Below are 18,160 nucleotides of genomic sequence, written 5' to 3' on the forward strand. Positions count from 1 at the left end.
AATACAGTGCTGGATCCAGTGGGAGGATTCAGAGGGGTCGACCAAAGCCCTGTTCTCTGGAGTCTTATAGCTCCCCAGGAGGGAGAAGATGTGAGGAATTACAACCTGAAATGGCATGTGGTGGATGACACAGTGTTTGACATAAAACATCTGCTGTCTTCAGAGCTTTCAACTGTTTCTGGATGATTTTGGTTATTTCTGTGACATTTTCCAAAAGACCAATGGCTTTTCTCTTGTGATTTATATACATCACTGAAGTCTTTAATTAACTAAATTACTGGAGGAAATGGATTTGTGTAAATTTATTGTTAAATAAGCCAATGAGCAAGTTGGGTTCTTATTGCAGTTTGGTAGTGATCCTAGAACAGCTTTCTCTAATTGCTGAGTTTTTAGAATTTACTTTTTCATTCAAAGGAAGTAAGGTGGTGGGTGGAGGGAATATGAGGAAAAAAAATCCGGAAACTAAAATAGGTAGAATCTGCTCCTAACTTAAGTTTCTGAGCTAGGTCTCGTGTAATATCAACTTAAATGAATACTTTAGAGGAGCACTCAGTGGGCAGCATTTCCCAAAAAGGGCCTTAATCCCAGGTGGTGTGACTCAAAGGTGGATTGAGGAGAGTTTGACAGAGATGTTCCTTGGGAAGTAAATTCTTTGTTGTGATGGCCAGGCTGAGGAAAACACAGCCCAGAAGACAAAAGCTGCAGCTGGACACTAGGGCTCTGCGTTAATGGACTGGGATGTACATACTCTCCTTCTGGAACTTTGGTGATTTGAAGATGCAGAGATTCAGACTAGGAAAATACAGAGCAAATACTCTTTTTTCTTTCATTGAAATCAACAATTTGTGGGACTTTAAAAGATATCCTTTTCTATTTTACTAGCTTTACATAATCTATTGGAAACACATTAAGTGCTGAATTTGTTTTTCTTAGTGAAATAGCATTATATGAGAAATCAATGATCTTTAAACAACAATTAAGCAGCACCCTTCAGTCTGAAATTTGAGTCACCCTCACTTCCTGTCATGGACAGTGCTTCAGAAGACATCAGCATCTGAAACATAAGAATACAAACACCTTCCACAATTCCTGCTAGCTAATTTTTGTCTTTTCAAACTTGTCAATTTACATCCCTTAATTACTGAGCTTTAAACTGATGTTCCTTAAAATACTTGACTTTTTTTTTTTTGCAGGTAAACTTTTTTAGATGATTTAAATGTAATCTGAGTTTTACATAAGCAAATAAAGTCAAAAATATTCAGACTTTTAAAAACTGACAATAAGACTCATTTTTTAAAAAAAAATATTCCTTGTGGATCTAATGATTGGACAATTCAGTTTTGTAAATCTTAGAATTTTAAGGTTGAGAATTTATATGCACTCAAGTGTCTCCTTTTCACTAGGACACAAAGACCAGGACACTTTAAAACCACTGTCCAGAGGACTAAAACTTCAGCCTTTGATCATCACTAAATGGTATGTCTGCACTTTATGAGAGATGGGTTAAGGGAAAGTGGGGAGGAGGTGTGAGGATAAGGACCGTGTAAGTATGTATTGTGGAAAAGAAGCAGCTGTTTAGCTGAGCCATAATCTACATAAGGAATTTTAAATGACTTATAAAACTCATGCTTCTGAGACTTTCACCCCTTTTCTTTTGGTGGTTTCTCTGTTGTATCTGCAAACAGGACGTGTGAGGTCTATGTGGTTGAGCAGTGCTTAGCCATTCCCTAAGTGTGGAAGAGCACTTGAAAGAGGAGTATCGTGTCCTTATTTCTCCTCCAATCTCCATATTTGAGATGGAGGAAAAATAAGGATTGGAGGAGAAATTTCTAGGTGAGCTACTGGGCAGTGGATGACAGTGAACATGCACTGATGTAGAGCAGTTTAGGACTTGGACTTTGGACTTTGTCACCTGAGATAGAATTCTGGTTTGGCTAGTACTACTTGGATAGGACTGTGAAAATGGTATTTTTTTGTGCCTCAGTTTGCATATTTTAAAACGAGGATAATTGTGGTACCTGCTTCATATATTTGTTATAAGAACACAATGGCCATAATTCATGTAAAACAATCCATGTAAAATGATATTTCATGCAAAGCATCTGTTTAATAAGATTAGCTATTTTAATGAAAAGGTTTGGGACTTTGGAATCCAGAGTCTGAATTTCAATGCTCATCATGTGAATAAACAATTAGAGGCTTCAGATTATCTCCAAACTAGAGTCAGTTGTAGTTCCCATGTGTTTTGCCTTAGAGGATTGTTGCAAGGATAAGAGATCATGTTGGTAGAGTTTCAGGATCTAGGCATTATTAATATTCTACTCTCCTTGACAAAAACTTTCTCACTAGGAACTCATGGTGGGACCATAAGTTAAAGTTTATACTATTAGTCTGTTTTCTGTTGCTGTAACAAAATATCCAGGCAGAATACTTATAAATATAACAGGTTTATTTAGCTCAGAGTTTTACAAGCCCAAAAGCATGGTTCTGGCTTCTGTTCTGCTCTACTGAGGACCTCACAGCAGATAGCATAACCGTGGTGGGAAAATGTGTGGAGAGATCACATGGTGACACAGGAAGCTAAAGACCTGCAGAGGAAAGAGTGTTGCTCTTTCATAACAACCCTCACTCATGGGAACTAAATTACTCTGTGACAATATTAATGCCTTCTAAGGGAAATGCCCTAAATGAGCTACCTACCTCTGACTAGGCCCTACCTCTTCAACATTCTGCCATGCCTTCATATCACCACACTGGATACCAAACTTCCAACACATGGGACTTAGAGGGACTCAAAACATATCCGAACCATAGCTCAGTATAATTGGAAAACATGCTGTTTGGTTCTGAAGGGAACTGAGATGACTTTCTGCAGGACGAGTGTGTAAAACTTGAATCACTCATTCTTAAGAGTACAGTTTTAAACTGGGTGCAGTGGCGCATGCCTGTAATCCCAGTGGCCCTGGAGGCTGAGGCAGGAGGATCATAAATTCAAATCCAGCCTCAGCAACTCAGTGAGGTCCTAAGCAACTCAGTGAGACCCTGTCTGGAAATAAAATATAAAAAATGGCTGGGGATGTGGCTCAGTGGTTAAGTGCCCCTAGGATGGATATGTGTATGTGTGTGTGTGTGTATATATATATATATTTTTTTTTTTTGAGAGGAAGGGGAGATTTTAAGGCCATTTCCCTCATCTTTCAACAGGCTGCAGATCTGAATGTAGCAGGCACTGCCTCATTATCCTGATGACTCATGGAGCCAGAGTACTTCCCCTCTCCTCTGCTGTCCTTTCAAATTAAATTCATTGCTCTACAAGATGTCTGTGGTTCCCAGAAATGATGCAAGTGGTATATGTTCTGTTCACAGCCTGGACATTTGACTCACAGGACATTCTCCCAAGTAAGCTGGCCCTTGTCACTGACAATTCCAATAACTCCTCTTTCTTTCTTAACAGAAGCTGAGAAAGGATAACAATTAGATGGATTTCTTATTTTTTTCAAAGTATTACAAAACTTACCTTAAAAAATTTGGATATCTTTGCCAAAACACATTTAAAAAAGTAAATTCCTTTTAATATTATTTGATAAAATGGGTAATATTTGACTATCCACATGGTGAAAAGCAAACATTTAATAGTTGCTTCAAAGCTAAATGAGAGGCATTAGCTAATGCACATTAGTTGTGTTTCTGCTTCTCCTCCTTGAAACAAGATTGAATGCTTTTAAATCTCATTCAAGTGGTACATGTAGTTTCTTAAACATCTTTTGTCACAGGAAATAATGTAAAAATACCCTAGAGAGGTATACCATAGAGAGGTATAACAACAAAAAGAGTGTCCTTATTTTTTTCCAGTTTCCATGTTTACCTTTCCAGGTGAGCTACTGGGCAGAATAAGGTATTAACAGGCAGTGATGTGCAAGACTTTAGTACATGGGTTCTGGACCTTATTGCTGGCTCTGGTATTCTGGAGGGGAGGGAATTGAGACACATCTGGCATTGAAATATGCCCAATGGTGACTCAGCAACTGCCATGCCAGTTACATTTCATATATAAAAGGATGGCATGTGTTTGATTTTTTTTAACCAAAGGATTTTCCCATTATTCTCCCTTCCATGGTAAACATTTTCCAATATATGTAGAGATCTTAGAATTTGATTTGTAGCAACAATCTTGTAAAGAAACCAGGGAAGGATGATCAGAGAAGTCATTAACCTGCCCAAAAGTACACAGCAAGGCATCATGTCCAGGCTTTCTGATTTGCTGATCTGGGTACAGGTTGAGCTGGCGTTTATAAGAAAAATTTCAGATGCTCTCACAGTGGCACCAACAGAAATAAGAATATCTTGAGGTGGGTACAGTGCCACAGTGTTGTTGTGAGAGCCTATAAAGGAAAGACCCAGTGACCAGTGGGGTGAAGAGTGGTAATTTGGGAATATAAAACACACAAACTAATTTAAAATTTACCAGTGAGCAATACATGTAGATATGTTATTGCTGAGAAACAAATGCAATATCTTTCTCTGAAACAGGTATAGAAAGCTCAGGTGGCCAAAAGATTATAACCTTAGGAGGTATGATTGGGTGTAGCATAGGCCCAAATTGTGATCAGGTCTTTTCACATTCTTGGTGACTGCTGATCCATCCAGTCCATCTAGAGTGTCCTCTTTTGTTGGGTTCGTTTTGTGGAGACCCTTATTTCTACTTGAGGCTATTGCACCAAGTTTCTCCTCTCCTTAATGAATTCTTGGTAATGACAAAATGACAGCTGTTGATTAGAAATGGGGCGTGTTGCATATATTATCGTTTACTCTTTACAATCGTAAGATGGAAAGTGAATTTTTATTTATAAATGAAGATATTAAAGATCAGAAAGAAAAATTTGCCTGGTTTCTTAGCCTGTAAGTGGTCAGGTGTTCTGCTTACACGTTACTGCATAACAAATTACCCAGAAGTTTAATGACTTATAATATCATCATTTTATTATAATCCATAATTTTGTGAGAAATTCCATATCTCTGGAATTTGGGCAGAGGTCAGCAGGGATGACTGATGACTGGGGATGGAGAATCTATTTCTAAGTTAACTCACCTACATGGCTGGCAACTGGGCTGTTACCCCAGGTCTCTTCTGGTGGGTTTTTGGGCTTCCCCCATAGCTTGTGTGCTAGGTTCCAAGAGCACATGTTCCAAAAGACAAAAGAGGATGTCAATTAATTAAGGCCTGGTCCCAGAAATGGATATGATATCACTTTCACTATGTTTTCTTGCCCATGAAGTCATGGAGCCCTTTTAGATTCAGAAAGGGAATATAGTGACAAAGAATTTGCAGCCATATTTAATCTACCATGCAGAGCAAAGATTTCAGGTCTTGGTTGCCACACCATATTGCATCTCAACTAATACCATCCCTGATGCATTTCTCAATTGCTGAATTTATCCTTTGAATTACAATGATTAACCTGTGAGCTCCCTGAGGGCAGGGTCATGGCTTATGCATTTTGGGTTAGACATAATACCTACTTGGTCATAGTCCATACTCCAAAAATGCTAAAGGGAGGGATGAAAGAGAGCTGAGCTTCAGTCCCAGCTCTGTTTCTCAGGAGCTCTGTGGGCCAGATCAGGACACTGAACAGCTCTGGGCCTCGACACCATCTTAATAACATGAAGGGATGGGATCAAATAGTCCCTAAAATCTCTTCCTTTTTCCTAGCACTAACGTTGAAAGAGTCTGCTTGATTTGCTATGATAAAATGCTATAAACAGTGTGCCTTAAACAATAGACACTTATTCTCACAGTCGTGGAGACTGAGAAGTCTAAGACCAAGGTGTTCAATGGTTCTGGATGGGTGCCATCTTTCCAGCTTGCATATGGTCAACTTCTTGTTGTGGCAGTAGGGACAGGGAGAGATCTGGTGTCCCTTCCTCTTCTTATAAGGACACTAATCCTATCATGGGAGCTTTAATCTCATGACCTCATCTAAACTTAATTACACCCCAAACCCCCATCTCCTAATGTCGTCACGTTGAGGATCAAGGCATCAGTGTGAATTTTCGGGAGGCAAGCATTCAGTCCACAGCAGCCAGTCTACTAATATGCTCAAGCCAATTAGTTACAAAATAAAGAGAGCTCCAATAAAGATCTCAAAGAGAGAAGTTCAAGAATCAAGAAACCTGAGAATAAAAATAAAGGACAAGAGGAAATGGGTTTGTTCTTTGAACAAGTGCAAATGACTCTGGAGAGAAAGAGCTCATGTATCAGACAATGCAAAATTTTTCAGAGATGAAATGATTAGATTATGAGAGGCATAACCTAATCAGTGGATTAGTTCACTGATATGGAATAAAGAGGTGGAACTTCGGTAGGCAGATAGGGTGTGGCTGGAGGAAGTAGGCCCCTGTGGATATATCTTTGGAGTTTATGTTTTGCTCTTGATGAGTGAAGCTAGATCCTTCCACCATAATGTTCTGCCTTACTTGGGCCCAGAGCCATGGGGTCTATAGACCAGGGACAGAAAATTCTGAAACCAAGCACCCCAAATAAACTTTTCCTCCTCTAAACTGTTCTTGTCAGATATTTTTGGTCACAGCTACACAAAAGATGACTAAAACAAGAAGATGAGCATTAGCTTCAGATACAGATATTTAAATTATGATGATAATACTTAGAATAGAAAGAAAAGAAGTGGAACCTTTGTTTTATTTATTTATTTTTATGTGGTGCTGAGGATCAAACCCAGGGCCTTGCACACAGTAGGCGAGCGCTCTACCACTGAGCCACAACCCCAGCTTAAAGAGGCCTTTTTTAAAATAGTGAAAACACAGAATTGGGGACTATTTGGTTATAGGAGGTGAGAGAAAATATAATAAAGGGGACTTCATGTTTTGTATCTGGGTGACAGGGGATTGCACATTTATGTAACGTTGGTAGAGATACCATGTAGGTATGTCTGGGCTCCTCTCAAAATCTCTGAATTCAGAATTTCTGGAGATGTAGCTTAGAACATCAATATATTTCAAAGTCTTCCAGATAATTTCATTATGCTATGAAATTACAGAAAACTGAGAACAAAAAGCTGACACCAATTAACTTAGGTTATGAGATGTATAGTATGCAGAATAATGGTCTCCTAGAGGTCTAAAACCCGATCATCAGAACTGATCAATGGATTAGGTTTCATGTCAGAGGGGAATTAAAGTTTAAAATAATTTTAAAAATTATTTATAATAGCTGCTGGGAATGTTTATGATCAAATGTCAAAAGAATAAAAACAATATTGTATGATTGTCACTAAATTCCCCCAACAAAGTCAGAGGCAAGGATTTCCCTGGAGTTTTTCTCAGTAATGTTACTTGACTTGTGTGCACCTTCACAGATTTAAAGGCTGACAAAACACTTGTTTTACCTTGATGGTCTTAAATTACTTAAGTCAGCAAAGGAAGCAGATAGAATCTGCAGCTTCCACATAGCTCACCACCTGACTATAACCGGGAGCTTAATGTTCCTATCACTCTCCTTTAATCAGATCTGTAGACCCTGCTGACTTCTTTTCATTGGATTTCTCTGAATAAGGAATAATTTGATCATGAGGGACATAGTTACACACGCATGTGCGGAGATACAGTCAGAAACACAGACTCAGAGATGGCAAAGAGACTCTGTCTTCCCATGTGTCCATTTATTTTCATGAACAAGTATTTATTGTTATATGTTATATGTTGCCTGAACAAATGTCGTGTTAGGGATCCATCAATGAATGCGATAGGAAAGGTCTCAGCCTGGTGGAGAATAGAATTTATAGCAGAGTAGAAAATACAAATCTCAAAGTGTGGTACCTGGATCCTCACTATCAGCAAACTTTGGGAGGTTACTCCAGATGAAAATTCTCACATCGGGTAAGCCAGAGTATGAAGCATGGAATTCTGGGGAAGAGACATAGAAACCCATGTTTTAACAAGCCCTGTGAGTGATTCAGATACATGCTTCAATGAGAACCAGAATCTCTCAACAGGATCATTTTTATATCAGATTGATGCTTCGACCTCACACCCAGAGATACTGATTTAATTGGACTGGGATAGAGCCCAGGTATGAGCATTTTTAAAGCCCCGCATGATTATGATATGATTTTAATGACAGCCAGGCTTAAGACCACTTATTCATGCTGACACTTGAAGCACAAGTTAGTCAGGCACTGGAGCCTGGGGAGAGGGCAAGAAGGGTTGTTCAGGCAGATATGCAAAAAAATCAAATGTAGGAGGGAGTTTGGTAAGGTTAGTGAGTACACACAAAACTCCATGAATTCAAATAGGTGCATAACTGCAAATTTAAGTATTTACCACAGTGCTTCTTAAACTTTAATGTACATAGACATGATATGAGGATCTCGTAGAAACACAGACTCTTATTTAGTAGGTTGGGGGTAGGGGACAGAATGGTTCCGCATTTCTAATGAGCTTGGTGATGCTGATGTTACTGGTCTGCGGACCACACTTTGAGTAGCGAGGTTCTATTGCCTCAACCTTCCCTGGGCATAGGAGAGAGTGGATAGGGACTGCAGGAGGATATATATGTATTAGCCCCAGGGCCAACATAAGGGCATCCAGTTGGAAAGAATGGCGGACATCGGTTGCTGATGGGCATATTTAGAGGGTAGGTAAAAAAGATGCAGCCTAGAACAACCTCCGTGCCTACACTTCTGATCTTTACCCATCAAGGTCGTACTGCTTTTAGCTCAGCAGTACCTCCCCCGCGCCCTCCCCGCGCCAATCTAGCTGAGTGCATCCCCGGTCAGGCCAGCAGACCAGCTCATTAAGTGACCGCTGGAGCTCTCTGTACCGTGCCAGCCAGCCAGGGAGGCGCTGGCCGAGGACAGGCGCTCTCCTGGGGCCTGTCTCCCTCTTCCCACCTTCCCTCTCTGGCAGCGTGGTGCCTGCGGCAGAACCTCCCTCTGCAGCAGCCCCTTGCACTTGGCTCTTACTTCTGGGCGCTGTCCGTGGTTGCAGCATCTTTCGGCTCGCCACGTCAGGAGGCCGCAGTGGGGCCCTGCGATTGGCCAAGGAACCCCTCGCCATTCCCCAGCACCCCCCCACCCCCCCGCCCCGGAGCACCGGCCCCTAGAGGCGCGTGCCAGCGAGCGTGCGGGACGCGCCCTGGGGCTCCCGGGCGGCACACCCACTTTCCTTATTAGGACTGAGTCGGTAGCCCAGAGCTGGCGGAGGGGCTCGGGGGTGGGGCGGGGAGCCCTGGGACGAAATAGCTCAGGGTGCAACCACAACCTGAGCGGCCTCCGAGAGCCGGAGGTAGCAGCCCGCAGCTGCGCCCCGGTGGACCACTTTCTGGAGACCCAGCTCATGTCCCCGAGACCAAGGTCTTCCTTTGCGCCCCCCTCCACAGGGTACCTCTGGTTCAAATCCCCAGCAAAGACATGGAAGAATTTTTGCAACGCGCCAAATCTAAACTGGTAAGTCAAGGGAGCAAGGTTGTGTGTGTGTGTGTGTGTGTGTGTGTGTGTGTGTGTGTGTGTTTGCGCGCGCGCTGATGGAAAGGAAAGGGTGTCGCAGCAGAGGAGGAAAAGACAACTTTGTCACTTAGTTGGCAGGGTGTTAGGGCTGTACTCCGCCTTCCTCCGCACCCCCCCAATCTCTGGATCGCTGGTTCTTAAAGTGATAAATCTGCCTCGACAGCTTTCCAACCACAGCCATATAAGTTATAGAACTGGCGGGGGTGGGGGTTGTGACCCAGCTGAAAGTGGGGTCACATGTATCCAGCTCTGGTACCTTTGGTCTGATGTTGGAAATTCGGCCAAAACTACAGTTTGCTCCTGAAGAATAGGGGATAAATGGGTGTGGTCCTCCTTGGAAAAAAAAAGAACCCAGTCTAGTGCAGATGCAATATCTGTTGTTGAAAAAGGAAGAACAGAATTCCCGAGGGCTGGTACTTCAGCTGGAAGTGGCAAAACCCCAGTGAGGAAGTCAGGAGATAATTAGGGAGGATTCTGCAAACGTTCAGTTTATCCTCAGAATAGTGCTTGCTCTGTGCAGGAATAAGGGATATCCTAGTGTATATCGTGTCCCTAATCTCTGTTCACATCTGTAAATTGGGGCCGAGGCAGAAGGGGGAGAGCCCCAACTGTTGCTGGCGATGTGAGGTTTGCAGACTATTGTTCTCCTGAGAGGAGTCTAGCAGTTGGCCTGGTATGTTTTACTGTATTGCCAGCTAAACAGTGACTGATAATTTCACTGTGTATGTTGGCAATTGCTACACATTCTGGGACAACAGATTCTAATACTTTCCTAATTTCAAACTGTTTTGGTTCTTCAGCATAGCATTCACAAACATAATAGAAATGTTTCTGTTTCAGCACTTAAAAAAAAAAAAGCCTGTGCTTGTTTAGAAGCAATCTCTTTAATGAACAATGAAAGCACTTTTTATGGGCCTGGCATAGAAGGAAATGCATAATTTATGATGCCTTTAAACCATCATTGAAACCAAAAGGTAAACTGCGTGAAGGTGACGTCTTACTCTCAAGGCAGGATATTTGGGAGTTTATTAAGGAAACTCATTTACCTTGGCAAAACAAAGGGAGTGTGGGAAGGGAGGGCCTGAAGATACCCAAACCTCCATTCCCAGCAGAGAGGAAAGTGGGCTCCTTATAGCGATCTAAACTGTAAGTATCTTTAAAAGAATCATTAGTGTTGATTAGTACTTTATAATTACTTTGGTTTTCTACCTTAAGCTTCCCAGAGAGTTAAATGTTTGTGGCTGTTTCAGTATTGAGAAGCTTTGTGACCATTTCAGTGTTTATTGACCTCCATATAGTCTTATTAGAGCAGGTGAGCAAAAATACTTATTGCAGAAACTCAGTAACTATTTTGCATCTCTGATGGCATTGGTACATGCTCTGTTCTTTACTGAATAATGGGCAAGAAATATTAACAAATTTAAGTGAATTTTGTCAGGTGTGTGTGTGTGTGTATGTAGGATGGAAATTTATGGTGATCAAGGATAATGCAGAGCTTTGCACTGCACCTGTGCTCTATTCCCATCACGTTTACTTTATCAATATTTTAACAGTAAGCATGTGTTTATTGTGGGGGCTGCTGCAAGCAAGAGGTTTGTCTCATTTCTGAAGAGCAATTGCTGGGATGGAAATTTCCCTATATCAGAGTAATCAGTTGAAAGTAATGTGTAATTTATTTACCGAATCCCTTCATTAGACGAGCAATTGCTCTACATCATTAAAAAAAAAAAAAAGACAGGGAACAGAAGCTGTTGTTTGAAATTCTCTTACCAGTTTCCTGCATTGGCCAGAAGAACAATTAAGCTAATTTTATCTTTTCTTGGAATGGGTTCCTAGCCAGAAATTATATTCAGCCTTTGATGTTTAGCTACAGCAAAGGTGTTTTGGTCATATTTAGTCTCACATTTTTCTTGACAAGTTACTTTTTTTTAATAAAAATAAACCTTTTAAATGAAAAGTTTTAAATAAATTTTTACCTAATGTTCAGTATTAAAATATAGTAGTGATAACACTCTAGAGGATCAATAACCTTTTCCTTGGAGAAAAAAGTTTAGTCCATAATTATATAATTCATTTGAGGAACTTTATTCATAGAAAAAAATGATAGGATTTTTAAAAATTTGGCTAATCCTTGTAAAAGCAATTTAAGGAGAAGAAATTTATTGTGATGGTTTTACACTTAAGCCTTATTAGAACCAGAATTAGAATTTAGAAGTTATGTATAAGTTGCTTTCCATTAGAAGTTTTTTAAAACTAATTAATTAACTTATTTGTTATACATGAAAGCAGAATGCATTTCAACTCGTAGTACACATATGGAACACAATTTTTCATGACTCTGTATCTATTAGAAGTTAATATAGATTTTTCTCTGTTACCTAAAAAATGCCTAATTGCCAGCACCCTATATTTACTTGTTGCTTTAATATTCTATAGAAATGATATATGCCTTTTAGTGATTTGAAATAGAGATCCTTCTGAAGTCCTAATATAACCTCATGATCATCTGGGCTTCCTACTTTCAATCGACAAAGGGAACTATAAATTAAAATGAACTATAAAATGCAAAATTATATCTATTGTCCATAGATATAATTTCTAATAAAAAATCAAAATTTTGGAGAAACCGTGCTTCTTTTTTCTGATGAGACATTTGATATTCATCTGTCTCCACGTGGAGAGAAGCTTTCTGATCTTGGCCAGGCCCTTGGATTGAACAGAAATCTTTGATGAGAAGGGGTGTGTTTGAATTTTTATTAGGAAGTGAGGGGTTAATTATTGTTAAGAGTTGGGCAACCACTCTCTTAGTTCTGTTTTTTAGCCGAGTCTGGTTCTTAATTTGAGGCAGATTCAATGACATAATCCTGTCCTGTGCTCTTTTTCCCCAAATCTTTCCTTCCAAATGCTCAATATTTCTCAGAAGTGGCAGAAGTAAACCCTAAGTGTGGCCTAAGAGGGATCACCTCTGCCAGAGCTTGGATGCACCTCCAGCCGACCTGCTCCTGCCTGGTTAGGGAGGGGGTGGTGGCTGGAGCCAATTCATGAAAACAAAACAAAAAATCTTCAGTTGAAGGTGGAGGATAGTAGGGAAGGTAATTACTCTTTTCAAACACAGTATCCAGAAATGGCATCTTTTTGACAAATACAGAAAGACAGCTATGGAATTGACACACAATGACTGTTTGGGCGATAAAGACTAGAGCAAGCTGAGAACTCCGAACTGTAGAGACGAGAATCACAGGGTGATGCCTTTTAGCTGGGCTCACTCATCTGGTTGTGAGAACCTGGCTACTTTTCTGATCTGGATACTCATGGAAATGAGAGTGAAAACACACTTTCTTTTTCTCCTGCCAGTGCCCGCCTGGTTTTTCCTGCACTGCTCATTCAGCATTGAAACAGAGGCAGAAATCAAATCATACAATTCCAGATCAATCTTTAAATATCAGCCTGGCTTTCCATTTTAGTTACACCATGGTAAGAGAAATTGAAGGGCTGGAGAGTGAGGAATTCCTGCCTTTGTTTCTGATTTGGAAAATGCCCTACAACTTCATAGCTTTCAGTTCAGAAAAGTGTTCAATTCAAGAACAAACTCATCGAAGTACATGGTTCAAGTTCTCTTGAACATTGGAGCGGGCTGGGAGGGGGAAGTGATGTCAATGAGAAATCATCTGGGGATGAATAGAGAGCCAGGGGTAAACTGGTGGCTGAGTCTCCCTTAACACCCAGAAGCCACCACCTGATGCAATCCAAACAGCTGCTGATGGGTGGGGACCACTGGAGCCCACATACCTTCATGAGCCTGCCTTAGAGGGGGCCTGTCAGCTGCTGCTGGAAGAATACAGCGGCATGCCAATGTCCCAGAAATGATTTTGAAAGAGAAAGTGAGGATAGAGTCACCACTGCAGGCCAGAGGATGCACCTGCCCTCAGCAGTGACAGCTGCGGATGAAGGGCTCATGTCTGCATTGGGTGTTAGTCAATACCAGACTTCTAGAGGAGAAAAATTCTGGATGACCTAAATGTTTTCTGTGCTCTGTGGTCTGTGGGATAGGGATGAGAAAGCGCATCTAAAACTTGAAATGTAAAAACTGTATTAGAGTGGACACAGCGTAGGGGGTTTTTATGTTGAAAAAAAAAAAAAGAAGAAAGAAAATACTGCAGCATGTCTGCAGAATAATCACCTTGATCGGAAATTAAAGGAAATCATTCTTCCTTCGTCCTATATGGGAAGAAGGTGCATGTCAATACAAGGATGTTTTAAAAGTATTTTTTAAAGGACCACTGTGGTAAAGACTAGTAATGAGGAGAAGCTGGAGAATGGTTTCATCGGGTTGCTGAGCTCTCCATAGTGAACATGGGTCCAGCTCCAGCCCCACTGCAAGCGAGGGCAGGTACTCTTGAGTCAGTGCCTCATGCCAGATCATTATGAGCAGAAACCTTGGGAGTCCAAAACATTTCTGTGAGTATGGTGCCACCCGACTTAGTACGGACCCTTGACTGCTGTAGTCCTGGAGTCGGCTCCATTTCTCACTGCCTTAGCATCCAGGCCAAAGGCTGGGGGTTGTCTATAAGTCTCAGTACTTTAGGAAAAGAACCAGACTGTTCCAGTATAAACAGACCTCAGAGTGGATTACTTTGTCTCCAAGGAGAAAAGACAGCAGTTTGGATCTTGGAGGACGTGAGATTAGCTGAGCAAGGGCACTCTTTAGTCTGTGATTTGGGGAATACTTAATGTCAACTAAGTAAAAAGCCGACAGCATTGGTATGACTTGTTTGCTTCTGTGTATCATTTTATTTGAGCAGATATTGGTATCATTTGGGGTATGGTGTACAAGTCTGGGGAGCACTTGCAAGCCAAGGTGGCTGGATGACAGAGACTTTATTCTTCCCTTATATCCACCCCTCCATGCTACCTCTTGAGCAGAATGAGGAAAGAATACCTACGACTGGATGAGGGCTGCAAAAGAGGTGAGACCAGAGAGATAAAGGGCCCTATGTAGCCTTAATCATTGTTTCTTCTTGAACCCTGGGATTATAGGAGAATCGTGGAGTTTATAGTCTTTTCTTGAAAGGAAACTAGGAAAGAGCAGGAATGTTGTATTCAGGAGGCAACATTCATATGTACTCTGATATGAATGGTACACTCTGAATCTGTGCAGAGTATACAACCTGCACAGTCATAAATAGCTGCCCTGTCAGAGGTCATAAAATAGGCTACTCAGAATCTCTGGCAAATGTCCCAAATCCCTTTCTTTCTGAGCCCTTGGGCTTTGGACTTTGATCTTCAAGAAAAGGCATTCTTTGTTCCTGAGAGCTCTTATGAGGCTAATAGGGCTCTAGATGACCCTGAAAAATCAGACCCAGAAAGTCTGGGTTAGAAAACTCAGGCTGTTCACAGGTACTGTATTCCAAGCATCACTGAGCCAGCTGGGTAATTGCACCAGCCAGTACACTGTTCTTCTGCAAACCATTCTCATGCAGCTACCAGGGAGCACAGGAAGCACTAAGCACTCAATATTGAAACCACTGTTCACAGCTCTCTTCCACTGCCTCTAAAACTACTTTGCATTGCTTCTAGAAGGATGGAAAACACTCTTAGTATGACCCTGTTGTCCATTTCTGCTCACTTCTAAGTCAGATTTTAAGCAATGGTTTTAGATCACTTATCTCAGTTTGTCATTATGTGCTTATGGGGCATATTTGACTAATGCCAATTCAGTGAGAGTAGGAATCAAGGTCTCTGTATGGTTCTGCTTCCCTAGTACAATGCCTGAGGCTCTGTAAGAATTTGTAGAATGCATGGAGCCATGAAGCAAGAGTCTTTTTGAAATTATAGTGTCTAGAAAAACTGCTTGTCTTTGGTTCCATGCATTTTGTATTCTTGCTTGGGCTGCCAGGAAGTTCAAAGATATGTTGGTGCTAATTTTCCTTAGCTTAGTATTTCTGAAATAATTTTTCTTTCTTAGTTTTTAACCTCGTTGCACTTGTTTTAATAATTTTTTTTTTGCTTTGATGTACATGTGTATTTTATTATAAGTGGCTTATCTTTTTGGCTACTGGTAAGAGCACATAAATACATTTTATAATAATGTATTTGATCTTGAATATATTTTGGCAACAGGTCTTGTCTAGTTCAGGGTTCATCTACTCATATTAGAGAATTAGCTCTTTTAGTAATAGAGAATATCATGAGGAGGCTTCAAAACAAGTAGCCCAGGGTAAATGTCAGCACACTCAAAAGCTTATCTGTCTTCTCATCCTTGATAATTGGAGCAATAATAGTCACATGTTCCTACTTTAGAGCCCAAAAACTGGGAATCATGAGGTAGCCCATGGTAGAAGTCACCTTCCCTGAAACAGATTTTAAAAGATTTTCAGGGACCATGAGTTTAGTGTTTGGAAGAAGCTCAGGAGAGCCTTTGTTCTCCCCACTTCCTGTCTGCTGAATTGCAGGACAGGATGGTGGTTGACAGTGTGGGTTCTGGAGCCAGGTCTGATTTCAGATCCTGACTCAGCCTTTCCTTACTGGACACATAATCTTGATTACTTGGGCCCCTGAGTCTTGGCTTCCTTGTCTGTAAGATGCAAACAATAATAGCATTCCTGTCCTCGGGATATTGCAGGTTGCATATACTGACAGAATAAGACCTCCATCTACAGTATTAAAATGCAAAAAGGACCACGGGGGTGGACAAAAGGGCCAGGGAGCTCTCTTCACAAGTCATAGAAACAGGGACAATTCTCAGCTCCCTTTAGTTTAACTGGAATTTATTGAATATCTGTCTTAGCCTTAGCTCTAGGAGATACTTTTTTTTTTTCTTTTAACTCTCACAATGGTCTTATGAGGTAGAGATTAGTCTTTTCTTTTTTTTTCAGTTGAAGGAACTGAGACTCATCGAGGTAAGAGGTTTGCCCAAAATGCACAGCTTCCAGCCAGGAACAGAGCAGCTTTTCCTCCCCAATCACCTGACTGCAATTCCAGGAGCCTCTCTTAATCTCTCAGTGTTGGTTCCCACAGAGTCTCCCGAAACACTTAGTTCTCTTTAAACTACAAGTGAACAACGTGGCAGGTTTATAGTAATGTTTGGGTGGTAAATTCATGAGAACTACACATAGATCTTTCCCTTTGATCCAAGAGGGGTTCACTTCTCTGTGTTGCCTGTTTTATATGAAACCCTCGAACAATCAAATAATCAACCAATATTATTGAAAATATTTTATGGAAAGAATATGGTGTTAGGCTGTTGAATAAATTGTGGGATTTTTCTCACTATATGACCAGTTGAAAGAAAAAGAAATGACCGATCAACTACTTGGACGATAGGGTATGTGACTAGTTTTCAGAGTAACCAGAAATATTGTGAGCATTTGGTATATTTTTCATAAGAAGAATGCATTCAAAAAAGAGTTTAGCCTGGCATGGTGACACCTGCCTGTAATCCCAGAGTCTCAGGAGGCTGAGGCAGGAGGATCTTGAGTTCAAAGCCAGCCTCAGCAATGGCGAGACACTAAGCAATTCAATGAGACCCTGTCTCTGAATAAAATACAAAATAGGGCTGAGGATGTGGCTCAATGGTTGAGTGCCCCTGAGTTTAGTCCCTGGTACCAAAAAAAAAAAAAAAAAAAAAAGAAAAAAAGAAAGAAAGAAAGAAAAGAAAGAAAGAAAGAAAAAATGAAGATAGCTTAAAAGTCAAGGTTGTTAGCACTTTTGGTTTCACAGTTTTCTTCATTGTTGCTACTCTCCTGTTGGAGTCCTTCAGGATTACTTTGATTGACTGATTGATTGATTGAATGTAAGATGGGGTGAATGCACCTCAGGGGACACAGCTGGGAAGGAGGAGACATGGATCAGAACACACGTCTCAATTGTGCAGAGCTGATTCTGGCTCTCAAGTCTAGTTTCACAGTGTCCCAGGAAACTGTTGGCTCTGTTTAACACACATGTAGGAGTGAAGAAATGGGAGAAAGGAAAGAAGGCAGTTGGAGGCAGGAGGGATAGGAGAAAAGGGAGGGACCAGAGGATTCACAGGGCAAGCAAGTTTGAAGAGTGATGAGGTCCATAAGAAAATCCAAAATTTAGGATGCGATGAGTTGTAAGGGCAACCGTTTCTATGTCTGAGCTCATTTCTCCGGCAACAGAAGTCCACCCAGAGTCATCTGAAAACAGGGAAGTAGGCAAAGGCAGCTCTCCTTCAGGCACCTGGAACTGATTATTGAAACCCCATCAATATGTTTCTCACAGAAAAATCCCCCAAACTCTTATCTTGCATAAGATAAGACTCTTATGTTCGTGAGATAATATCTGAAAATTATTATGAGCAATACCAGGAACACAGCAAAGATACACAAATGCCAGTTACCATTATTGGTGTTATTATTTCAAATGTACTTTGACACAATATTCCCAAAGTTGCTTTTCTCAGAAGCAGATGATAGAAATGGAGGTGTAGTTGCTGCTAACTTGTGGGAGAATTGCACAAACAAAACCAAAATCAAATAGGCCCTGGAAAAAGCAGATGGACACCCCCAACAAGTGCCTCTGCGTTTGTTGTAGTGCACATAGTGCTAGATATCTGTGCAGCCCCGGGTGACACACCATCATTGACTCCATACGTGTTTCATGTTCATAGTAATTGCCCT

The 18,160-nt window shown here is 41.0% G+C and overlaps 1 protein-coding gene across 10 annotated transcripts in view; it reads left to right on the forward strand.

Annotated features, from left to right (window-relative positions):
• Positions 1-8,843: 8,843 nt before the first annotated feature.
• The window catches only part of Prune2 (prune homolog 2 with BCH domain), a 259,799-nt gene continuing 250,482 nt past the window's right edge, over positions 8,844-18,160 (forward strand). For 5 of the 10 annotated variants that reach the window (XM_078047450.1, XM_078047456.1, XM_078047455.1 and 2 more), the window contains exon 1: positions 9,102-9,461. In XM_078047450.1, the coding sequence (XP_077903576.1) occupies positions 9,426-9,461 (36 nt within the window). In that variant the 5' untranslated portion in view covers positions 9,102-9,425. Of the gene's footprint in view, positions 9,462-18,160 lie in introns of all 10 variants that reach the window. The other 5 variants (XM_078047448.1, XM_078047451.1, XM_078047452.1 and 2 more) reach the window with 4 other exon arrangements.

This window comes from Ictidomys tridecemlineatus, chromosome 4, assembly GCF_052094955.1.
Source record: "Ictidomys tridecemlineatus isolate mIctTri1 chromosome 4, mIctTri1.hap1, whole genome shotgun sequence".
In the NCBI taxonomy this organism is placed as follows: Eukaryota; Metazoa; Chordata; class Mammalia; order Rodentia; family Sciuridae; genus Ictidomys; species Ictidomys tridecemlineatus.